The following is a 26,761-nucleotide window of genomic DNA, read 5'->3' on the forward strand; positions in this document are numbered from 1 at the left end:
CAAATTCAGAAGGAAACTCATTCTCTGGAAGCAACCAAATACTGTGGTATTAGCACTATATGGCAATAGCACTATTATTATTACAGTCATATTATACCTCGGAAGTCAAACGGAATCTGTTCCGGAAGTCCATTCGACTTCCAAAACGTTCATAAACCAAGGCGCGGCTTCCGAATGGCTGAAGGAAGGTCCTGTAGCTAATCAGAAGCTGTTCAGGTTCCAAAGAATGTTTGCAAACTGGAACACTCACTTCCAGGTTTGTGGCGTTTGGGAGCCAAAACGTTTGACTCACAAAGTGTTTGAATTCCGAGGTACGACTGTATTATTATTATTATTATTATTATTATTATTATTATTATTATTATTATTATTATTTCATTGGTACCCCAACCATCTGACTGGGTTGCCCTAGCCACTCTAGGTGGCATTCAGCGTATATAAAAACATAATAAAACATTAAAAGGCTTCCCTATACAGGACTGTCTTTGGATGTCTTCTAAAGGTTATATAATTACTCATCTCTTTGACATCTGATGGGAGGGCGTTCAACTGGGCGGGCACCACTACCGAGAAGGCCCTCTGCCTGGTTCCCTGTAGTTTCATTTCTTGCAGTGAAGGAACCTCCTGAAGGCCCTCAGAGCTGGATCTCATGGGCTGAATGATGGAGGTGGAGGCGCTCCTTTAGATACGTACACACACACACACACACACACACACGCCTCTGAAGTTAGTGTTTAAAACAGGCTGCTAATGATGACCTGAGCTGCCTGCTCAGTTCATAAGACTAAAAAGCAGAAAACATTACATCATGACATATTTCCTTTTAGAGGTTGTACTTATTTTAGGCTAAAATGCAGAACAAGGAGTGCTGTAATTTTGTTTGGACTCACTGCCCACAACTATCACCACGTTATTAACAATTTCCTTTTCACCATTATGTGTCATGCGTCAACTCAGAATAAAAATGCAATGAGTGTCTTGAGCAATTGTGGGATAATTAGTAGGAAAATGAATATTTGTTTAAAATTCTCTAAGACTATTTTTTTTTTAAATGCAATTCTTTTTAGTAGAGATAAAGAAGGCAACATAGCCAGCTACCTGGTACACTTTTGAGCTTGCAGTCCACACTTCAAACAATATGTAAATCTGCCTATCTTGTCTGCAATACTACAGACCTGCCAATTCATATCAAACAAGAAGATTTCTTTAAAGAGAATAATTTGCAGACTTGTTCTGCTAGAAGCACACTTGGTTTCAGACAAACCGGTATATATATATGGGCTGGGTTGTTGAAAAAGTGTCAAAATAAGCAAAAATAATATAAATGGGAGAAAAGAGAGAGCAAAACAGTGCATTTTCAAAACTATTTGCAATTGATGGAAATCCAGTTCCCCGTTTGCTTTACAAACACATGCTTAGATTGCCAAATTTCATCGAAATGAGAAGCGCAGTCATTTAAAACACATCAAATAAACATTCATTTTATTACAGGGAAATGCAAATATCAAACCTTAACAAGTAAATCGAAGGCCTGCAATTTTAAAACAGGAATAACAATAACCTTAGGGTGTGCTTTCATTATGTGGTTGACTTTATGAGATGCAACTGATATTTTTCTGTGTGTGACTCTTCTATGAGTCAGAAGCCAGTTAATTCAAATTATAATCCAGTCACCCTACGCAGCACTTAGAAGAAGATTATAGGTGCACAGGCCAATACAAAGAGCAACCATGGATATTCTTTATGATGTCTTTCACCTGTTTGAAGCATACATTCTGTCTTGCAAAATCTATTGTGAGTATAATCCATGTGTATCAAGCCATACCGATTATAACAATGTAATGCTTTCCACTTCCCTGGTCATTTTTCACCTATGTCCACAATATTTTAGGTCTACTTAGCCTGTTATTATTGATATATAATCATTGTAATTTTAAACCATTCAGAATATACCTACTTGGGGGAAGGAGGGTCCCATTACCCTATACAAACTTACATAGGAATCAGTCCCATTGAACTCAGTGCGCCTTACTTTAAAGGAGACATGCCTATCCTGTTAAGAATCCAACACCAGCCCCAACATTGGTATGCCACATCCTGTTGGCATTTCTCTGGCATAAGAGCAACTGCATTGGTGGTGGGAGGAATTTGGGACAGGAGTTGAATGAATTTAAGTTTATCAGGGTGCCTAGTAGTTTATTTTAGACTATATACTTATCAGGTGTAGTAGATGCAGTTAATAATCACCATGAAACAAAACTCAGAAGGCAAACTGCATTGTGCCCATCTTGCCATGTGGGTGCATTCACAAGGTTGTTCAATCTAAATGAATTTAATCAGGCATTCCCAACCTTCAGCCCTCCAGATGTTTTGGACTACAATTCCCATCATTCCTGACCACTGGTCCTGTTAGCTAGGGATCATGGGAGTTGTAGGCCAAAACATCTGGAAGGCCGCAGGTTGGGGATGCCTGAATTTAATGAAGGCCATACATAAATATGGATTCAGAACAGGGCAGGGAAAAGGCCTAGAAATATTTGGTGGTTGCAGTACATCTGAGAGGTATGTAGCAAAAGTGCATGGGGGAAGAAACAGAAGTTCAGCATGATGGGGCAGATTAACCACTATAAACTTCAAAGTACAGTGGTACCTTGGTTGCCAAAGTTAATCCGTTCTGGGAGTCTGTTCGACTCACGGAATGGTTTGAATACCAAGGCGCGACTTCCAATTGGCTGCAGGAGGTTCCTGCACTCACTCGGAAGCTGCACAAGCCGTGTCGGATGTTCGGCTTTCAAAAAACGTTCGCAAACTATTCCGAGTTTGCAGCGTTCAGGAGCCGATTTGTTTGGGAGCCAAGCCGTTTGACAACCAAGGTACCGCTGTAATTGCAAAACTGAAAACAAACCAGAAATAATCATTGAGGTGAGTGTTATATCCCTCACCCCCCACCCTTGGCAAACAAGAGAAGGCCTTTTAGGATAACTGTAGTAAGGTTATCAGAGTGGACAGGGAGAGGCTGTAAACCTATGTCCTTGTTTTATTATCTTTATTGAGATTACACTGCAGTATAAGAAACATCTCTGTGATAACATTCTACTGAAACAGAAAAGTTCCATTACATTCCTTCCAACTCCAGGTAATTACTTTTCAAGTTTCTTTGCAGACAGCTATGAGTCTGTAATTGCAAGGAAAGAGGATTTTCTTGTCTTATACTAAAATCTTTTAAATGAGATTTTCCTACTAAATGCATAGTTTGTGTTACTGCACAAATACAGAACATTTGCAATATGATTAAATGAGTTATAAAGCTGTGGGATCACATTTCCTCACATAATATTAGTAAGATATCTACTTTCCACCTCCAATATGACAATTAAAACCCTCCCTTTGTACTGAAAATACTATTTGGCAATGTGAACCGGAGCTGATTATTCAAGATCACGGTGGATTCAGGAGACAGTGCTAATACTGATGATTCATTTAAAGCGTATTATATGGTTCTGTTGTCTTCGCGCAAAAGTAAAACACAGTATACTATGATTAGTTTGTGGCCTGGTATGTTGACAGTCAGGTCACTTGTACTAAAGATGGGAAACCTACTGGTCACATAAGGTATTTGGCAATGGATTCAGAGCTTAACTCCACCTCTGAAGAGAGTGTCTAGTCTCATGTTTGATGAAATGAGGGGATACTTAAAGGCAGTGTCCCATTGGAGTCTCTCAGACATGTGCATTTAATTAGTTGCATTAAGGGAAATGTAAAAAAAGGGGAAGAATTCAGATATGTTTTTATTCTTTTCTGTCAGGTCCAATTATCAGTTTAAAAGTTCTAAAGGTGAATGTGAACATCTATTAAGAATCAATGAAAATAGATTAAGAATCAATCAAAAATTAAAACCTGCGGTTAACACTAACAAAATTTAATGTCTACCACTCTGAGTTCCTTATGGGAACTATGCTCATTCTTTGTAGATAGTCCTTCCTGCAGACAGTGGTTGTCTTTGGGTTTAACAACATTTCAACCCAATACCAACACCCTATGTCTTATTTCTATGGTTAGCCCCTTACTGGGTGGCAAGTATCACAGTGCCTGTGTATGCAAACTTCCTGGTGAGTGGGGCCCTACTCCTGAGTAGCCCTTTACTCACAAGGAGTCATATTCTGCAATCAAGCATTTCTCCTGACTGTGAGGGTCTTTCCCTGCCTCTTCAAGTATTCCTGGGGGCTTACAGGTTGTTCTGCTTCAAGAACAATCTCCCTTTCTACAGCGAGGGACCCCTACTTGTCTCCTGCAAGGATACCAGTTCCTCATTGACGGTTGTTCTGGTCTGTTCCTTAGTTTCCAGATCCTCCTCAGGAGATTAGACCTCTTGCAGAGGCACAATATCGATTTCAGGTATATATTTCTCTCTCGCAAACCATGATCACTAGCTAGCCTTAAACCAATGTATCTAGATGGCTGAGCAATCAGGGCTTGTTGGGGCCCAGTATGACTTTATTTTAAAAAAGTTCATGGTTCAGTATAGCATGGGAATTTGGCTACTGCTTTCCTGAGGATTTGCTGCCTTTTGCTTTCTATGGCTGCTCTCAATACAGATCCCAGCCCAGGACAGTACGGTTCCAGATGGAAGAATGAAAGTATGGGTGTCATTTCAATTCAATGTATCCAACAATGCCCCGCCCCCATGGATTAGGTACTGGAACAAGGAATCTTGACATTTAGGCAGTGGAGAGTGAAAGTGTGTCTCCAGAGCATCAGGAGATGAAGTGATATTGTGCTCAGTGATTTCATGCTAAGGGGCAGTTTTGCTGGCTTACCCACCACGCAATGCTAACACACAGAATGAAAATTCAAATACACATTATTACATTTGGGCATAAAAGGTTAGGGTTAGGGTAAAGGACCCCTGACAGTTAAGTCCAGTCATAGATGACTCTGGGGTTGCGCGCTCATCTCACTCTATAGGCCGAGGGAACCAGCATTTGTCCACAGACAGCTTCCGGGTCATGTGTCCAGCATGACTAAGCCGCTTCTGGCGAACCAGAGCAGTGCACAGAAATGCCGTTTACCTTCCTGTCGGAGTGGTACCTAATTATCTGCTTGCACTTTGATGTGCTTTCAAACTGCTAGGTTGGCAGGAGCTGGGTCCGAACAATGGGAGCTCACCGCGTCATGGGGATTTGAACCGCCGACGTTCCAATCAGCAAGCCCTAGGCTCAGTGGTTTAGACCACATCGCCACCCGCGTCCCTTCACACATTTGGGCATACTGACCATTAAATGTGAGATACTACAATACGTTCTAGCCCTCTTATTACACACTGCGTGAAAATATGAAGTTATTGACCAGGCCGATTACCCTTAACATCGCCCATTAGAGCAACAACATTGTGAAGAGTTCTTCAATATAGCTAGCCTCTCTCAGTACATGAAGGACAGGGGGGTGAAGGGGGAAGAGTGTCTGTTGAGCAGCAAGGGAGTAAAACTTACATTAAGTGACAGTTTCATTATGTTCATTGATCCTATGCCAAGTGGCAGTCGCACTATTTTATGTCCACTACAGAGACAAGATCGCTTAGGGGAGGAAAGAAGCAACAACAAAATGATGTTCTGTGTTGACATTCATGTCTGTTTGGGTTGTAGATACCATGAGTTCTAAAGTTTATAACGTTAATGTCTAAAATAGATATAACTAGTGACTTATCTATGATCTTGCAATCAGCATGGACAAAAGAGGGAATTGGATAACAGCAGATACGTATTAGCAGATACATTCAGAGATGTATGCCATCCACATCCCAATTAGACCTTTGGGGGAAACAGTCTTGCAGCAATTCCTTCTTTCTATTCATTATCTCATAAAATTCCTCTTATACTCTCCCAAACTCCCCCCCCCCCCACAGCTGACTGTGAGTCCGTAACTGTTGGTACATTGTCGCTAGTTTTTCTTGTCCCTATTTTTCTTAGAGAAGCTTCTGTACCAAATCTCACAGCTGCTTTTAAACTCAGAAAATACAGCCGTACCTTGGTTCTCAAACACCTTGGTATATGTACCTTTTGGCTCCCAAACACCGAAAAAACGGAAGTAACTGTTCCAGTTTTCGAACTTTTTCGGAAGTCGAACATCCAAAGCGGCTTCCGCTTGAGTGCAGGAAGCTCCTCCAGCCAATCGGAAGCCACGCCTTGGTTTTCGGACTGTTTTGGGAGTCGAATGGACTCCTGGAATGGATCAAGTTCAAGGTTCCACTGTAACAGACATTAGTTAAAAAGCAGCTTCTAAAATCTGCCACAAGGTGGGGAATGGGGAGGTCTGCTTCAAAGCTATCTGAAAGACCAAATGCTTTCATATGAATCCGCCTGAGCTCTGACCATCTCTGAGGCATGCTTGGTGGGGACGTGGAATTGGGCCCTCTCAGTGGCAGCTCACATGGGTGTATATTGGCTCCCTGCCTATTCAACCTATTCATCAGCGACATGCGAGCACCCCTAGTCAACTCATCTCCAAGTACACACGCGCCTAGACTAGCGGATTACCGCTGCCCACTCCTTTTATATGCGGACAACGCGGTAATTCTATCTTATACACGTGTTGGACTAACCAGAGCTCTGAAGATCTTTGCCACGTATTGTCAACTCAATCAATTAACCATCAACCATGCCAAGTCCAAGATTCTGATCTTCTCCAGAAGCCGGAGATTATACAAATGGAAGCTTGGTGGAGCAAAAATAGAGCAAGTCCTAAAATTTCAATACCTAGGAGTTATTTTTCAATACAATTTGGGGTGGAAAGCTCAAATTCAACACCTACTTAATAAGGCCAAAACCTTGTCATATGCGCTCCTCCGATTCTTCTTTTCGGACGGAGCTTTGCATGTTCCCTTGGCCCTAAAGGTGTTCAAGGCAAAAGTGGTTGCCGTGCTTGCTTATGCTGCCCCGCTCTGGGTCGTGATGACAGATCTTGCTCCCCTTGAGACTCTGCAAAGCCAATTCCTACGTCGGCTCCGAATGCTCCCCCTGTGCGTAAGCAACGCAGCCATGCGACTAGAATTGAAGGTCGCATCCTTAGAAACTTGCCTGTGGAAGCAAGTCTTCAATTACTGGTTATCATTGTGGCATAGATTACCAAACCATTACCTTGTCCAATGCTTATGGCGAGATGAATTCTCTAGCCTTTGGACTAGTAGAATTCATGCCAAACTCCTGAGTTATGGAATCTCTCCCTCAGATTCCCTAAAACTAGACCAAATCACTGCTCAAAGACTGATCCGCCAAAGACTGGATGACATCGATTTACAGCGAAATTATACGCTGGGGGGAGGTGTTTGTTCGCCCCAGAACATTGGTATCACTTTAACTTACTGCGTTCCATCATACCTTTCCTCCCTTTCGACTGTTGCCCATAGACTGGCCTTCACCAAAGCGAGGTTTAACGTTTTTCCCTCCAATGTCCTGAGACATAGGTTCTCAAAGGGCCAAGCCCCCGCCGTGTGCGAATGTGATAAGGTGACGCCGGAGTCGCTCCAGCACATTATGTTCACTTGCCCCTTGTTCAATGTGCCACGGGCAAATTTGTTGGGATCAATCATACAGAAACTAGAGGGTACCCCACCAAAATTCCACCTTGCCCAAATCTTGCAGGACAAGGATACCCACACGACCCTGAAGGTGGCTAGGTTCCTAGTTGCTGTCCTTTCCCAAAAGCGACGCCAAGGAGCACTACAAGCAAATTAAGGCGTAGTATGCCTTTCCATTTTATATTATTTTATTGTTATAGTGGTGTTTTAGCGATTGTTTTTTTATTTCCCTATGGCACAAGCTGTTATTTAGGTGTTGTTTTTACCTGTATGGGCCTATGGCCGTAATAAATTTCTCATTTCTCATTCTCATTCTCTCACATGGGTGTACCTAAGGGCGGCGGGGGGCAGCTGTCCCCCTAAATCAATACAATCAATACAAATCAATACAAATATGAGGTTCTGCCCCTCCACCCAACAAAAATCCTGGCTACACCCATGTCTGCTCACAGACTTTGGAATTCCCTTCCTAGAGAAGCCAGCCTGGCTCCCTCTTTGTTGTACTACTACTGCTAGGAGTTAAAGACCTTTTCATCCCAACAGGCCTTTAGGAACTGAATGGAAAGGGCTAGTGTTGTGCTGTTTTTAATGTCGTTTTCATCTGTATTTAAATGCTTTCTAATGACTATCTTTTTAGCTTTTCCTACTTTATCTGTAAGCTGCTTTGAGTCCCAGGCCCGGGGAGAAAGGTGGGATATAAATAAAGAAAATAATAATGAAGCTGAGATCCTAGAACAGTCACAAACTCACTGGTCAGCCCTTGGCAAATCACAACAATGAACCTCAGAGGGCCTTCTCCCTGGAGGAAATTATTCAAATTTCTACCCCCAGGAGGAAACAAGACGTAACGGCTGATGCAAGGAACACTGCTACTACTGTGACAAATTGTTTCCTTTTTTGGAAAATATTGTGTTCTTGGGGTAGGCAGAAGTAGCATCAGAACTTTGCAGGACCAAGGCAACTGGAGGAATGTAACCTCTGACCCTGCTGTGCAGCATCCCAAACAAATAATCACTTCTCAGCTTCAATTTCACACTTCTAAAGTAGAAATTGTAATGATCTGCCTCAATGGTTTGCCACAAGGTCAAACACTTTAGCTTAAGCCAACTTTGGCATGAAAACATGAACAAGCCAGGAAATCTTCTGTAAACTATAGTCTCAGTTTCATCCAAACCAAGAAAATGCAGTTAACAGCTTTGGAACAAAGATACAAAGCCGTAGTGTGAAGTTACTTAATATCTTGAAGTCATTAAACATAGCTTCCTGGTTCAGAGGAAACAGGAAATTATAGTTAACCAAAGACTGCCATGCTTCTCCGTTGGCTCCCATGAAAGCAGGTGCAAATGGATTATTCATTCCTATCTCTGCTTACTGAATATCTCTGCAAGATTCATTCATATCTCTGCTTATTCAACAGAGATGAAATTGTCGGAATTAGCCCAATGAACAGTATAAAAGTGTTCTCTACTTTTAAAATGTTAAGTTGCACTTACTGTCAGTTTTATTACTATTACTGTCACTGTTACTACTATTGTTTTCAAGACTCTGTAACAGAGGTGTGCAAAGATGTAACAGCGAAAGTTCTATTCTTACTTTTTGTCTTATGGAACTTGGAAAATGTTAAGGAAGACAGTGAACTGTTGTTACTCCTTTTGCACAAAACCTGGTCACAGGTTCTGTTCGACTAATGCTTGTGAATTGTGCCTCTGCATCTGCCATCTGCTACATCTGCCATCTCGACATCTGCTGCTCGATAATATTCAATGCATGCCCTCAAAACACAGCTTCTTCAACCATGTGCAGCAAAGATTCAAGCATATCCCTTGCTAGGATGGAGACAACGGCAACTATCTTAGCAGCTGAATGCAAAATGCATTTGCAAGTCTACAAAAACTCTGTATTCCACATCAATTAATATCAGCTGTGTTTTATAGCTGCCAATGTATCCAACAAAGCCGGGAACTCAAGTTGCCAGATTCCCATGCTAAAGAAGGTCCTGGTGGGCACACTCTGAAAATGTGGCTGATCATATTTAACGGCTCATTTATCAGCTAAAAGACTCAAAGGAATGTTCTTTGCTCCTCTTAAAATGAGTGGGAGTTAGATGTGGGCACAGGGAGTAGAAAGTAGTATTTTGTACCCTTTGATGTTTGAATTGCTAATTGGGGTGCTTCCTGTAGTAATTTTCAGCATCAGAGGTTAACATGAACAAGAGTATTTAGAATTCTGTTTTAAGAGCTATTACCGTAAGGCTTTGTGTAATGGAAAGACAAATGTGTTAGCTTTCAGATGCTCACAGATGGAAGGAAAGAGAGAAGGGGGTAAGGAGGAAACCCAGTATTTTGCCCAAATGACTTTTAAGCAAAATGAAGCAACTGGGAGCCATCCACCTCAACATGCCACAACTCATACTATACTACACATTAGAAGTATGAGTCTGGCCATATTCCAAAGGTGAAATGATTCTGCCATCAACAAACATGCCTATATGATCATTCTGCACAACTGGAAAAGGCAGCTACCTCTTAGCCCTTCTTAAACCTTGTAAATTCAGTGGCCAGTTTAACAGGCCATGCTTTGATGCATGAAAGAAAGGCAGAGGACTGATAGCACCAACCATCTGGTTTGCACATCAAGGCCTCGGTGCACCCCCAAGAATAATAAAAACACATTGAGACAGAATTTTAGTTTAAAGGTTAATGGGCAAAATTTAGGCCACAACTTTACTGATTACAGCAATGAGAGTGGTATTGGCTTAGGCATTGGCAATAACTATATCTGACTCCTCAATTAAGAGGACCCAATTAAACATTTGGCAAATGCAAAGTTTACTAGCCAGACCACATGAGGGGAATATAAAATCTGTTTTAAATCTAAAATGCATTTCCAACTGCAACTGACCCATTAATCGTTAGAGAACTAAAACTTGTATTAGGGCTGGGCAATATATCAATATATTGTCCAAATCTGGTACCATGGTATTGGTTTCATAATTTTCACCCTGGCAATAGATCACAAATAATGATCTGTGTGCTAAGCAAAAATCATGATGTGGGGAAAACTGTGAAGCCAGCTAACACCTCTTGATTGCTGCATCATTTCAGACATTGTGAGATAATGGTATAGCACACTGTTTAGCTGGTGCTATATCACAATGTTGAAAACCAGGTATCACCCAGCCCTAGTAAGTATGCAAACCCTATTGCACTGGAAGACCTCTTTTCAATGTCAAGAATACAATCATAAGAATTCAGACAAGGGCTTCCCCCACAGACACTGGGGGAGGGGGGGAAATACTAATTTTAAAAAACATAATTTCAGGGGTTGGGAAACTTTTTCAGCCCAAGGGTTGTATTCTTGTAGGAAGAACCTTCCAAAGAATGTGTGCCAGGGGCAGACACGGCCAGAGGTAAAAGCTGTTAGAAAACAGAAGCAAAAGTTGGTGGAGGAATGGACATGGATTGTATCTTTCTCCAGTAGCCTACATTCCAGCCACATGAAAAACAGAGATTTGAACACCAAGACTCCTTTGAGCAAAATCATGGTCAAAGAATCCACTCCAAGCAAAAGTGCTTGAGGAGGACATGGAACAGGACCAGTAGGGGTCGTGGACAGGTATGTTCTGTTGTGTTTGCTATTCTTGATTTCTCTTTTATATTTTTTGCTGAATTTTTACTCAATAAAATGGTGCCGATCCAGAGGAAATTAGTCTTGCCCATGAAAAGTGATGGAAATCACTAGGACTCACACTGTCTGTGGCTGGCACAGTTACAACAGGATGTAAGCAAGAACCAGTAATATCTCCCAAACCTTCCCCCAGCTACTCTTGAAGGCAATTGACATAGATAGCTGTCTCAGTCCATACTAAGAGATAAAGAAGTTTTCCATCTTCAGCAATCATTGGTAAGATAAATATGGTAAAATGTCACTTGATGTATGCATTTATGTAATTGTGCATTTATGGCAAATGGAGATGCTAAGGGCTTTTTTCCATCAGTTGCAAAGATTTCATCAGCCATCCTTCTTGATGCTCAGAATCTACGAACTGACATACAACTGTCTACATTTCTAGTGAATGCTTTGTACAAAGGCTGTACACACAGATTCAGTTAAGCCAAGATCTTTAATGAATTATAATCACTCCCCTGTTTGCTTTTGGCAGGATGGAAGGGACTGATGTAAAGAAAATCGATAAGGCACTTAGAAGACTTTTGTCAAAGTTATTCATGCAGTTACTAAAAATTGAAAAGCGCCAAATAAGGATTTTTCCTCCTAATGCAAAATAGAAGGGAATGGGACTAGTGCCAATTCGAAGGTGCCAAAAAAGGAATACTTTTAACCTTGCTTCTTATTATTTATTCATATCACTTTTATACAAAATAAGAATCAATCCTGGGCAGATGCTTCAAATTATGATTTGTTCGATGAGAAACATTAGCACAACAGATAGAAGGCTCAGTAAAATGCTTAAATGGGGAGATGAATTTACTTCTTCTTTGAAGCTAATGTGAGGCTATGTGAAGCTGGTAACTTGCATTGTTAACAGTGACTAGGAGTCAGTTGGTTCACTTGAATTACTTTTACAGAGTGGTTATTGTGAATTAAAATTCTGTCTCCGTATTTTAACCCTGAATTGCTTTATTGTGCTCTTCAACATATGAAATTGTAATTTGAACTGTTTTTATTATGTTATGTCTGTCTACTGATGGAAAGATCTGATATCCAGCAGTCCTTGTGCTACCTACCACACTGTTCCAAAGGGTTCCCCAATCTTCTTCTGCAGATGGTGAGGGGAACATGCAGAGAAAAGAGGAAGTACGCGAACAAATGTCTCTCACGAACAGAAGGAACAGAGTTTGGCACAATGCATTGGCCTGGTTCACACGTCACGTTAAACCATAGCTTAAAACAAACTGTGGTTTAATGCAAAAGAGCTCCCATGATGTTCCTTCCCCACTTCTGTTGCTGACCAGCCGCAATCAGATACCAAGGTTTGTTAATATCGATTCATCTGTTCGTCTTCCCCTCCTACGTTCCATCGTGTGGATCAACGGAGCGGCTCACCACTATGGTGGATTGCCTGCACTTCTTATCAGAATTTCTAGATCATTTTGATGTCCTTTGAGCCAAGAAGTGTGTTAGAACATTTAAGAGTAGATAACTAAGTTGCGATCAGCACATTAGTCTGGGAGATGTGGATCATGTCAATGCATATTGGAATTCGCAAAGACCAAATTCCTCAAGCGTACCTAATTTTCATTAGATATTCTATAAAGCAGAAAGCTCCTAAGCATTAGCCTCAGTCAGCAGACCATTCTGGGCTATTAAACAGCAATTCACCTAATACAGGAATGGTTGATAGCTCAGAAGCAGCATAACAAAACACGGGGGGGGGGGATGAATGAGCATACCTAATCAAATATCTATTTAGTTCTAGTGAAACTAAAAATAAACCTGTAGCAGCTTGGTTGAGGATTGCACAACATCTCCACACATTAAATGTGCACAGAAATAAATGTACATAGAGAAAATGGCATCATGGTGAATCTATTTCCAAGTTTCTCAAATATACATGAAGAGCTGAACATACAGGGATCTTACAAACATATATATATATATCTGCATGTAGCAATAAATTAGCATACAGATGCCTGAATGTAGCCTATGAAAAGTGCCATCGAGAAACAGGTTTCTAATACATAAAGTATTTATTTAATATAATTTATATTCCTCTTGATTGTAAAACAAACCTCAAGGGCTTATTAGTGGTCTGCATGTTGACACCTGCCTAATGAGAAAATTGCAGACATCACATGGCTATTATTACACATGTTTAATTAATATGCCAATTAATGCCAGAATAGACTCTTACTTTATGTGCACATATAAATAGTACATGAGAGGAGTCAGAAGTCATGATACATGCTACTGTCACCAAATACAGTGGAACCTCGATTTTCAAGCGTCTCGGAAGCCAAACGCCGAAAACCCAGAAGTAATTGCTTCCATTTTTTAATGCACCTAGGAAGTCGTATGGCTTCTGCTGCATGTTTTTCCATTTTTTTAATGGATTTTACCGACCGCCCACTGATCCTCGGTTTTCGAACATTTGGAAGTTGAACAGTCTTCCGGAATTGATTACATTCAAAAACCGAGGTTCCACAGTATTGGAAGATATATTCAGAAATTCATGGAAGCCAAATTGAAGTAAGAATTTTCAGAAATAACACCTGTTCTATTCAGCGACACCTAAACAGATCAGACAGTAGGATCTCAATATGTGACTAAGTTGTTGGTGGAAGAATTGCTAGGATTTATTTGGCCTTTGGTGATTTCTTTTTTAAGAGAAGTCAAGCTTCTTCAAAAGGTGTGGGCTTTACCTGGGCCAAACAGAACAAAGTACTGGAACTTAGAATTGAAAAAGGTCACAGAACAGCTTTTTTTGTTTGTAACTACCGTAAATTGTCCTATGTCCTCAGACAGAACAAAGTATAGCAAGGGTTTGTTCCTGGCCATGGCTCGCTGTTGGTGAGGAGAGAACTTACTCACAAGACCAGTTTTTGATATTGTGCTAAGCCAAACATTGGTTTAGCCCATCACGGCAGCAAAAAAGACCACAGAGGAACAAAACACCTGCAATGTCCTGTTCACATGGTCCTAGCAAGCCATAGTTAGACTTACTGTCATGTGCAAACCAGTCCACTGTTACAACTGCTTATAATCAAATTCCATTCAACAAAATTAGAAACACCTATTCCTAACATGTTTAAGTTGGGGTAGAGAAGGGGGGGCATGAAATTTTAAAGGATGTGAAATGGCTGTCCCAATGCAGAGCTTGGTGCATCTAATAACAGTTGCCCTTTATTTATGTTTAAGTATGAAAAATGAAGCACATTGACTTGACATGAGTCTTCATTATTCTATCCATGTTGACTTCATGCTTTCACCACTGCTACATTTCACAAGTAGCTCAGGAAATAAAAATGTGATGGCATGCTACCATTACCTGGCAACACTATATATCCTTGCAGGCCCGCTATAGTAGTTTGATAGTAAATCATTTTAATGGAATATTTTAAGTCACAGTGAAACCTATGCACAAGATGATTTATCTGTTTGTAAGGGAAGGTGAGGAAATTCCATTTATGATTGAGCTGGTGAATAGTGGCTTTATTAATGTATTTTTTTGCAACAAAGATTAATGGAAGAATGGTAAGTCAGCTTCACCATTCGATGTCAGTTTAGAACAGACATTGCATTACCTAAAATAAAATCTATCTTAATAAGATCTAATGCCATGCATAAAATCCCACACTATCCATTAAAAAGGAGTTTTTGATAGGCTGCTTTAATCTTAGCTGTTTGATTCTCTTACCATGGCATGGCAAATAAATCTTTCGCCTTGGTGTATGCATTAATGCACATCCTTTGAGTCTGAAAGTCATATTTCTAAAAATAATTGGCCACATTTGGACCTCAGTCCACATGTGCAAACTGTGATGTGCTAAGAAATGCACTTATTGTAATGCCTGTGGAAAACTATTTAATTCCGTCAACTGGTTATCACTGAAAAGTGCATGTTGTTCACATTCCGAAAATGAGCACCAACACAACATGCAGAACACTGCATGTATAAGAAAAGATTCCAGGGACAGGAGATTTTTTTGTTTAGTGCATTCCTTCCTCTCTGTAGCTATGAAAACCATGGTTTTCAAAAAGTGTTAGGATGGGAGAGTGTTGTCCACAGTACCCTGTTTTAAAATATTACCAACCAAGTGATAATGGACCACTGGCTAATTGGAGTTTGCTACATACAAGTGCAGAGGATGCGGGTGGTGCTGTGGGTTAAACCACAGAGCCTAGGACTTGCCGATCAGAAGGTCGGCGGTTCGAATCCCTGTGATGGGGTGGGCTCCCTTTGCTCGGTCCCTGCTTCTGCCACCCTAGCAGTTCGAAAGCACGTCAAAGTGCAAGTAGATAAATAGGTACCACTCCGGCAGGAAGGTAAACACATTTCCGTGCGCTGCTGTGGTTCACCAGAAGTGGCTTAGTCATGCTGGCCACATGACCCGGAAGCTGTACACCAGCTCCCTCGGCCAATAAATTGAGATGAGCGCCGTAACCCCAGAGTCGGCCATGACTGGACCTAATGGTCAGGGGTCCCTTTACCTTTACATACAAGTGCTACAGTGATTCCTTTCTTTAAAGGAATTCCTTGCAGAATCGAATGTTGCATGAGTGAATGTCCAGTCACACAGTGGGATTTCACCTTCCTCTCAGGAGGAGAACCTCCAGTACAGTGCACAGGGGAAGAAAGTTTAGATTACCGGTACTCAATCAGGCAAACAGATATGCTTGCACTTACAGAGTGTTCTTAGTGCTGTTTTGAATTCCACCCATTATTTTTGGCCTTGGGCAGATACCCTCATGTGTGGAATCACAAAGAGGAAGGGGGAAAGTAAGAGGGGATATATATAAAAAAATCAAATGTATACTTTGTTGGGGAAGTATTTTCCTAACTTTATTGGATGTGTTTGGAAAATGTTATTGCTCTCATGATGAGTTGTTCTGACATTCATATGCATTTAATTTTGCGAACACTTCAGTACTCTAAAGCAAACACACTTTTCATTTCAACAAACTTTCTGTCATCATAATGGTGTACTTGATAAACCAGCAGGCTGATCTAGCATATGAATGCCTTTTAGAACTTTAGAAATTGAATATTTAGGAACTGAATTCTGCAGTCACTTTATCAAGGTACAGTATTTCTACAGTTCACTTTTTATCCATTATCAAACTCCTATGCAGTGAATAAAAGTGCTTAGTGTAAAGTGCATTGAAACAACCCAGTTGTTGTTGTTGTTATTTATAATATGCCCTTCCTCCTAAAGGGAGCTCAGGGTAGCTTTTCTGTTTTACAGTCCCAGAAATGTAGTTGTGCAGTGGCACACCGGTTTCACATCTATTGCAGCAGAAGAGGAACAAGCCCTTGGTCAGAACTGCAACACACTTTTCATGCCATGGGATGCAGCCATGCTACCTCCACACAGTCCTGCCTCTGGCTGTACTCTTGTTGCTGCTAAAACATCCCCATGATTCAAACAAAGCGCTGCTGGATGTTGCAAGGAGTCTCCGTTACCATACTATGTTGCTGTGTTGCACAATTTAGCTCTTCAGATTCACTGACCCTGCAGGCCCATCCCCAATGCCACACAAAAGCAGACTTGCAAACATACACAAAATAGACATTTTTTTATGTTTGTACATATTTTATGGGCTAATAGCCGTAAATAAATAAAATAAATAAACATTACAGGAGTGGCCGCGTGAGTGTGCATGTGTATGAGAGCGAGAGAGATCCAATTTATTGTATGCAGACTGAAACAGAGAAGACTTATTACACCATAGGACCATAACATAGAATGATCTCGCTTTAACTCAGCTACACTATCCATTCCGTATCGGAATAAAGCTTGCATTGAAAGGACAGTTTCCACTTGCATCCTGCTTCTTGCCAAGCCAAGAGTTGTTGCAGTTTTGAAGCTAGTGTTATGCTCTTGCTCTCTTCTTCCTAGTCTTTTCAAGGAGTTAGGCATCAATAATAGAGACGAGCCTTCTTAATGCATTTTCACGTTATTCACCCTATGCACAAATTGCCAGTGGGTCACACAAATTCATCCCCACATATAAGCTCACTGACACCAAAAGGCTCCAGTTCTTCCGCTTGCAACTTGGGTGCTCTCCAAATGACTTGCTGTTCAGCTGTTTTCCTGCTCTGTGTTATTTATTCTGTTTGCATAGTAATAACTCTGATGAGGCATGGAGTCATTTAGGACCGCATTCTAGTGCAAGCTAAATAAAATTGGAGAAAAGCGAGGAAACAACAGACATTGCAAAACACACTCATACACGTGTTCAAAAACTACTAACTCTTCTTCTAGAGACCAGCAAACAAGACCAGCGTTTTTTCTTTTCTTTTCTTTTCTTTTTTAAATCTATATAGAGATCACACTCCTAATTTTCACATGAAGACTACTTTGTATATGATGATAATGACATAATTGTACAGCAAATCTGTACAGGATGTACACTAAAATGGTATGTCATATTGTGCAACAAAAAGAAACTGCTTGGTCTTCAAAGGGATCATCAAGAATCCCTCGGCCATGTATTTCCATTGACTTTGTCCCTTAATTTTCTCCCCACTTAGGCATCTTCTACTCGCCCGCAGCTGAGTACATGTGCAGTGCCAGGAAATAATTAAATATTTCAATCCAAACCCAGAAATGGCGAGAGAGAACTGGAGAGTCCTTGTGGTTCATGAGGAGAACCTCCCCAGAGCCCAAAGAGGATGTCAGTGAGGGTGAAGGAAGCCTCAGAGAGACCTGAGGAACAGCAGGGCTTTGTTTAGGCTGCTCAGCCTCCCCGCCTAACAGCTGATGTGTGGGGTAGCATAGCAGCAGCAGCAGCCACCTTCCCATGTGTCTTTCTGCCGGCCCCAGAGCTTGAATTCTGGCTGTGGATATTTTTGGATACAGTATTTTTGGTTTGAAGAGAGAATGACGGAGAGGGCATTTAAAGGGTCCTCCTCACTTTACATGATTTCAAAGATGTGTGCGGAGGCCCAGAATGTAAACCTCACATGAGTTGGGGGGATGCCTATACCAACATTTATTTAGATAGCTGGCTGGAGAAACTGTCTGCGGACAAACATCAGCTCCCTCGGCCAGTAAAGCTAACTGAGTGCCGCAATCCCACAGTCGTTTGTAACTGGACTTAACTGTCAGGGGACCTTTACCTTTACCTTTTTATATGTATTGCAGAGGCACAATTAGCAGCAATAAGAGATGTGAGGAGTCCTCACACAGGAAGGTGCATTTGACTCTGTTCTGCTTTGTTGTAGAATTAATTTTGCAAGGATAATAATATTTTCTGGGTAATGGCACATTTGTGAGAATTATTAGTTCCATTACACTTTCTCCTATTCCCTCCACAACACAGCCTGGAATGTTCTTCTGAATCCCATCCCATTTGGCATCCCATGGTAGATACTACTACAGTGAGTATCCCACTACTGAATTTAGAATACATATTTGATCCACAGTGATTCAAAAACTGAGCAACAGTGAGCAAAGTGTGTTTTGCAGATTTGGGAATTTCCATGCCTACATTTATGAGCTTCCTTTATCTCATTCCCTAGAAAGTTCCATATTTTCTCTCAAGCCTAACAAAACTGACAACTCATTAATCATTTCTAATTATATGCTGTTTGGGAGAGAAATTTCTCTGTAAAAATCTTTATGCCCACAGAACTAGTTCATAATGATGCATTTATTTCTAGTCCCTTATTACAATTACTTTTTTTAAATAAAAAAAATCAAGTAATCCACACTTTATCATAATTGTTATGATTGACCAGTTGTTTTTATTTCAATCATTCATTTTTAAGAGGGGGGGAAGACTACTGTTTGACTAACTGTCAAGAAGTTATGCTTTGTTCTTTAATGTTCCTTGCAGAGCTCTCCAGCAGAAACACTTTATAATAAAAGCAGTAATAAGTACCATTTTCACAGCAGGGAAAAGAATGTTCATCTTCAAAAATGGGGTATTAATAAAATCTTATCATAATGAACAATCTAATTATGGTCACAAAGTACTACACAGTTGCTGGTATAATTATTTGTCACTTGGGGGGTGTTAAAGCCTTTTCCCATCCCCCACCCAGTCCCTCTTCACATGCTTTTTGTTTTGTGTGTGTCTGCGTTTGCAAGTCATAATAAACCATATGTAATGCTGTAATGGGAATACAGAATTAGCTCTGGCTTCCCACCTCCTCTAGCACAAATGGGAGCACCAAAACATGATGCTTAATTAGCCATAGATCTCAATTCAGGATAGTGGTTTGCATTACTCAGCCACAGCCAGGAAATCAAATACAAACCTTGGTTTCACACCATGTTTTCCTTGGAGTGAAACAAAGCAAAATCCCCGGTACAGACATAATGCCAAGGCAGGTACCATGGTTTGTTGCTTCCACTCACACTAGGTTAGGTGCATAATGGGAGCCAACTGCAAATTCACAATGAACTATTAACTATGGTTTACTGTGATATGTAAACACAGCCAATGTGAGTTCTGCTTTTGAGATAGACATCTGCTTTTACAAAAATGGAAACACCCTTTTTGTTGTGTTCCCACTTTCTGTCCAAGTTATTTTCATGCATCTGGCTCATCAGGTCAGCAACTGGCAAATGATGCATTGCAGGAGAATAATGAAACTCTTCTGTTATTCAGATGGTTAAAGGTAAAGGGTAAAGGGACCCCTGACTATTAGGTCCAGTCATGTCCGACTCTGGGGTTGTGGCGCTCATCTCGCTTTATTGGCCGAGGGAGCCGGCGTACAGCTTCTGGGTCATGTGGCCAGCATGACTAAACCGCTTCTGGCAAACCAGAGCAGCACATGGAAACGCCGTTTACCTTCCCGCTGGAGCAGTACCTATTTATCTACTTGCACTTTGACATGCTTTTGAACTGCTAGGTTGGCAGGAGCAGGGACTGAGCAACGGGAGCTCACCCCGTTGTGGGAATTTGAACTGCTGACCTTCTGATTGGCAAGTCCTAGGCTCTGTGGTTTAACCCACAGTGCCACCCACACCCCTATTCAGATGGTTACAGGCACCCAAATCATGTGTTTAGATGGTATTCTTGGTTATCCTCTGGAAATTTGGCAAATGCAGTCCGTCCCACTCAAGTGCAACAACAGTCCAGCTCCCCCTACTGTTTAGGCAGACTACCGTATCGGTTATTTCATACGTAATTAGAAATACACATCCAAGTCGGAAGACGGCAACTGAGAATATATCATGGAGACATAGATTAGTTGTACTGTATTTTATCTTATTATTTATCTTTATTTACTTGTTTATGTATTAGAAACTCTATATTGGAACTTTATTTTACAGTTGTCAGGGCCAGTGGCTAACACAAAAATATATTGTTGTTTATCATGATTAGTTAGAAGTGGGGCAGAGAGTACCCTATATTCTTACTTCACCTATGGAGACACTTTTGAGAGCTGTCTAGTTTAAATGTTCACTACTGGTGCAAAGCAAATGACAATACAGAGTGGTTGCATGGACTGTTAAAATTATCTCACTATATTCACACTATATTCATATTTGATCTCACAGGGTGAAAGCATAAACAAGTCAGCAACAACACCTAATAAAATCTATTAATCTCAAAACAGCAAAAACAAACAAATGAACAATATGATTTTCAAAGTTTCCAGGGATCTAAAACAGCAGTGGGGAACACCCCAGTCTGTGAACCAAATCAGCCCAGCAAAGATCATACGGTTTGTCATCCAATGCTATTTCTCCCAAAGCACAGTCACCTGATCCACACCTGACACCATATGGGTCATATGAGTCACCATATGGCTATATAGGAAAAACCAGGAACCTTAAAGTGCTCTCCCTATTGTTACTTGTGTTCCGTTGATTTCTACTTTCAATCCTCATTGTCCAACCTACACAGAGCACGTGGATGATGTCAGAGTTCATTTCCATCACAAGTATGAACCACGGCAAAAAGGCAGAAGTAGGGAACTATGTGTTCATACACAGCTTGGACAATGTCTCATAGTGATGAAGAGCAAATTAGCCATTCATACTTCAAGGGAAAGGAAATATAAATACCTATATAACCAAATCTGTTTCTAAATTGAAAGGAGGAGGGAACCAACCCCCCCCACACATGTATTCTTCCTAGGTTATCACTGAGTATCTACTATGTCAGATGGACACACAGGTAACAACATATATATCCTTATTTTTAAAGGATGGAAATCAGATATAAAAGGCCATCTGATTTCTGGCATTTACCACAAGAAAGCTGTCACTAGTGGCTTCACATAAGTGACACCTGTGAATCATGAAGCAAAACACATACAGTATATGGTTGGAGCACAAAATGTTATTTCAAAGTCATCCTTGATAGCTCTGATTGACCAAGAAATACAAAGAGTCAGAACAAGATGACAAGCATTCCTATTGCTGAAAGAAAGATTGTTTGTGTTCACCAAAGTGCTTAACTACCTACAGCTCATCATTATGTAAATAAATTCTCTTTCTATAGTTTTGCCAAGGTCAGTGTCAACTTGCTTAGGTTACCTTTGATATAAATGCCTATCACACAGCATAAAATGCCAAGGGCAGCACTTTGAAAACCCAATTCATCCAAAAACCGTTGAGTGAATTTAGCTATAGCTCCCTTCTTCGTTTTAAATTCTCCTATTTTTTATGTCTGAACTTCAGTATTTCTTCTGAGAGAAGAAAGAACAATTTATACATTAATAGCAACTGAAAGTACATCAAATGAAAGTAGCAACCGAATGTACATCAAATATAGCTTCTCTCCAGATTACACAAAGCAATCTGTCCACCATAAACCTGAAGAGATAAACCAACAGCTATTGTAGGGACAAATCCCAGGCACTGGGAAGGAAGATATCACCAAATGCACTCACTAACGCAACTGCACACGGCACAACTGATTGTGATGTAATCATTATGTCAACTCAGTTTGAAAGAGAACAATTTCTAGGTGAAAAACACATCAGGGTTTTTCCCTTTTCAAGTATAAATACTGTAACTCTGTAAAACATTTCCCTACAATCTGTAAAAAAACAAAAGCAAACAAATATCTTTAAAATAATAAATATATGGAAGCCACTTACCACGTAACACAGTGAGTCTTGTGGACACACTTATTTCTCCAACACTGTTGGAAGCAACACATTCATAAATAGCTTCATCTCGTGGAGTCCGTAGTGGTTGTATTCTGAGAACGGATCCAGATCCATCATCAAACTCTATTACCTATTGAAGGAAACAGGAGCTGTCACAGGTGTTGTTACAAATACCTGCCTCTCCACTAAGCCTGGGTATTTAATACATAATCTCACTGGTCTAAATTCCTCTATCATAGACATCAGTGGTTGATTTCATACGAGTGGAAAGGAGAAAATTTAAGAGTCACTCATATTTCTTGGACCTAAGTAAGGGGGCAAAAATGCAAAAGGTGGTGTAGTGGTTAAGAGTGGTAGACTCGTAATCTGGTGAACCGGGTTTACGTCTCCGCTCCTCCACATGCAGCTGCTGGGTGACCTTGGGTCAGTCACACTTCTCTGAAGTCTCTCAGCCCCACTCACCCCACAGAGTATTTGTTGTGGGGGAGGAAGGGAAAGGAGAATGTTAGCCGCTTTGAGACTCCTTCGGGCAGTGGAAAAGCGGGATATCAAATCCAAACTCCTCTTCTTCTTCTTCTCAAATTTTAACTCACTATAAAACTCTCTGGTGGTGGGCTGGCCAAATTGTCGTTAATTTGAAAGTGACATAAAAGAGCAGTGATGTGAGCCATGTGAAGATCACCTAGCCATGGCCATGGCATGCATAGTTACAGTGACCAAATGACTGCAGGGTAGTGCAGGAAAAAAATATCTGTGTCACTCACATGCATATGGGGTTGGCTGGCAGCTATAATACAAAAAAAGCACAACCTCCAAGGCCAGCTCAGCTATCTTCCCCAGAGAGTTTGTTTTTGTGGCAAAGGATCCACAGTCTATTCCAGGCCTCCAACACTCAGGAGACATATATTTCATGTTTAAAATGGTAAGCAGGAATTAATGGATGCCTTTACAGATCATCCTCACCCAGGGACACTGAAAGGGTGTGAAACTGTGAGCATGCTGGTATATTTTGGGTCTGTGACTGACTACAACCACATGGCACATGAAGAATTGAATCTGGGAAACAAATGCTCAGCTAAGACCACATCGACAAGTTCTTTCATGACCTCAGCCTTATTGGCCATGCAATAATTGTCCAGGGCTTTTAAAAGTGCTTGTTTAGTTTGTTTGTAAAATAACTGTATACTTCAATTTCATAAAAAAGTCAAAGAAGTTTAGAAAAAGTAAAATGTAGTAAGAACAATGCAAAACAACACACAGATCACCAGGTGTCTATTAAGTAGCACACTTTCTTAATTTTCTGCATAAGCCTGGTGGCAAAAGAAGAGAGGCTTCAGCAAATGCTTGTAAGTCCATACAGAAAGTGCCTGTATCCAATGCTCTGCTGGAAGCGTTTTCAATGGGAGTGAGCTAACGCTGAAAGCTTGGTTTTATGTTGAAGTCAAATGTGCTCACCAACTCAGGAGACAACCAGCAATGCTCCAACCAATGATCTCAGTGACTGAGCTGGGATATAAGAGCCAAGGTGGTCCCTAAGGCATCCTAGACCTATGGCGTTCAGGGTTTTGTAAATTAATATAAGGACCATGAACCTAGCTCAGTTCACTAACACCTGTTGAAATTTGCAAGCACTGGTGGATGGGAGGCAGGAATGCCCTAACTGCAACCGCAGTGGTTGAATAAGGATAGTTTAACTCCATGGAGATTTCAGGGAATTTGCTGGCTTCTCTTGCCACCTTTTAAACAAACACAGATAGAGCCATATTCCCTGTTCCTAACTTCTAGAAAACTAGGATAAATGGCAAGTTTGCCCCTGCCCTGAAATTCACTCAAGATAGAAGGGGAATCCATCCAAACTTAAACAAATGTGTGCTAAAAGCCTGTTCAAAAGAGTCAATTTAAACTCTCCTGGGGTAATAAATAATGGATGATATCTTTTTTAGCCTTTCATATACGTTTCAGTTTACTGGAAAAAAAATGCATTCTTCCCTAGACTTTGATCTGCATTTGTAAAAATTGGAAATTAGAAATTGAACAGCCACTGAAGCCTAATACAAGAGGCACTTCAATACTTAAAGGATCATGGGAAGGAAAGAGTTTGACTCACAGATCATATACACTCCTCTTCTTCATATAATGCTTGTCTAGTTCCTTGTTTCACACAATCCCTGCATAGTTTATATGTCTGTGGTGTATGTCAATTAATCTTGAGGAACGTGCAGCCTCCCACAGAAAGCAGCTAAAATGTTCAGATATTTTCTGGAATAGGCAAGGAAGCATAGGTAGATTGTGGGTTGCAAGATGGGAGGTAAGGAAGGAGAGAAACCTCTTATTCATCTTACTCCTCTTATTCTGCTTTTGGGTTGTAATAAAAACATAGCAAAAGCAATATAAACAAACTTAAATATTTTGCAGAGTTATACTTCTAGATCTATATTTCCCTAGACTAATGTTGTGCTATATATCAACTAGGACTAATAAAGCATTATATGCTGCCCATGGCACAACAAATGCTTAGTAAGGGAGGCAGGATCATACTGCAATTACAGCACCTTGGATAGCTCCAAACATGCAATTTGCTCCAACAAGCTCTGGAACCCAACAATTTGGTTGGTGTGAGTAGGACTCCTGACACAGAAGTGAGTAATTAAGTTCTTCCTTAACCACTCCTATTGAATATGCATTACCACATTCAGAATCTGCTGATATTGTGAAGCACATGAATCCAAGGTAGTCAGTGTGATGTCCTCTATCTGTTGTTGGACCACAACTACAACTTCCATTAGCCCCAGCCAGAACCTCTAGTTACCAGGAATGATGGGACCCCAAAACCAACAACACATAAGTTCATGTGCTTTGCCTCAACAATTCTATACCATTTGAGCCTTGTAACAACCAGGGAAAACTCCAGATTATTATTTGAGGTTAACATGTATATAGAACATTCATCATGTCTATGAACAGAGGAGTGGGAAGGGCTGAAGGCCAACTGCAGTTCTTTGCCACACACACTGGCCCAAAACAGTTATGAATGCAAACTGAAATGATATAGCAAACATATTTGTTCCTAACCTGGTTTGCTTACAGAAGTTCCATCAAAACAAGTATCAGAAACAACCACCACCAAGTATTAAAGTGTGTGAAGCAGATAGCATCTAGCTTTCACACAGCTATCAATGTTGGGGTTCAGTTCTTTTTCATCTCGGGAAACTAATTAAAAGAAACACTTAAGATGAAAGGCAGTGGAGAATACTTATTCAGATATATCATATACACTTCCATAAAAAAATATTTAAAAGAAAAGAAAAGAAAGAAATGTATTTTCTGTTCCTTTAAAGTAGTAATAATCAGGACTAAAACCCAAACTTGTGATTTACAGATGAATCTAATGCTTGGGTGCAAGGAGAGGGAAATGAGTGCCTCTCAGCAATGTATGTAAGAAAATTTGCAACAAGAGCTTCCTTTGGGATGACGTCATTAAAGTCAGCAAAGAGGGAGAAGAAAGGGAAGCAGAGAATTATAGCAATGTGGAGCAATAATTCAATAATCCCTCACTTGTTTCTTATGCAGCATTAGGCTGCCAAATTGACCAGGAATATGATAAACCATATCATATAATTTAAAAATATGATTCAACCCCACAAGAGGCCATGATGGCCACCAACTTTGATGGCTTAGAGAGGATAAAAGCCTTATCTTCTGTGGGTTTTTGAATCCTATCAATGACTACCAGTAATGAAAATGGTCCTCCTCTTAATGGCAGAGGCAGTATACTTCTGAATTCTGGTTGGTGGAAACAACAGGAGCAAGAGTGCTGTGGTGGTCCTGTTTTCAGGTTTCCAATAGGCATCCAGTCGGCTACCATGAGAACAAGATGCTGGACTAAATAAGCCACTCACCTGATCTCAACAGGATCTCACTATGTTCTTAAGATGCTATAACCTACTATCTACCATGCTTCTATTTATGATTTAAGATTGCTTTTTTCCATATTATTGTTAGTATATTCATTCCCCCCCCCCATCAACCTGTAAACAACCAAGAACTTCCCAAATGCTGATACTAAACATAAAATCTGAGTATGCTGGACCAATATACAGGCCATTAGCGTACATGCAGCCATGCCATCTCGCATACGATGGAAGGGGATCAGCAGCAGCAAGGGGCTTTGGGGCACAGTGTACCATGCATGGGGAAAAAAGGTAAGACTGCAGAAGAGAACCACAATGCCATCCCCAAATTGGCACACTATTACTAACATTTTGATTTTATTGCTTCTGTGATGCTGATTCCCACTGCTGTTCATAAACCCATTACATTATCCACAACCCTTCTGAGTTCTTAACCAGACTTAAATATTTTTTTCCAGTGTTTTCCCAAAATCATACTTCTAACTCTTCAGCAAAATCCACCACAGATGACATTGGGAACTG

General features: G+C 40.6%; 1 protein-coding gene across 42 annotated transcripts in view; it reads right to left on the reverse strand.

Moving 5' to 3' along the window:
• The window catches only part of PTPRD (protein tyrosine phosphatase receptor type D), a 1,143,290-nt gene that overhangs the window by 220,780 nt on the left and 895,749 nt on the right, over positions 1-26,761 (reverse strand). For all 42 annotated transcript variants that reach the window (XM_083592691.1, XM_083592680.1, XM_083592685.1 and 39 more), the window contains one exon: positions 22,317-22,458. In XM_083592691.1, the coding sequence (XP_083448817.1) occupies positions 22,317-22,458 (142 nt within the window). The remainder of the gene's footprint in view (positions 1-22,316; positions 22,459-26,761) is intronic.

The sequence above is a fragment of the Podarcis filfolensis genome (genome assembly GCF_964270895.1).
Source record: "Podarcis filfolensis genome assembly, chromosome: 17".
Taxonomy (NCBI): Eukaryota; Metazoa; Chordata; class Lepidosauria; order Squamata; family Lacertidae; genus Podarcis; species Podarcis filfolensis.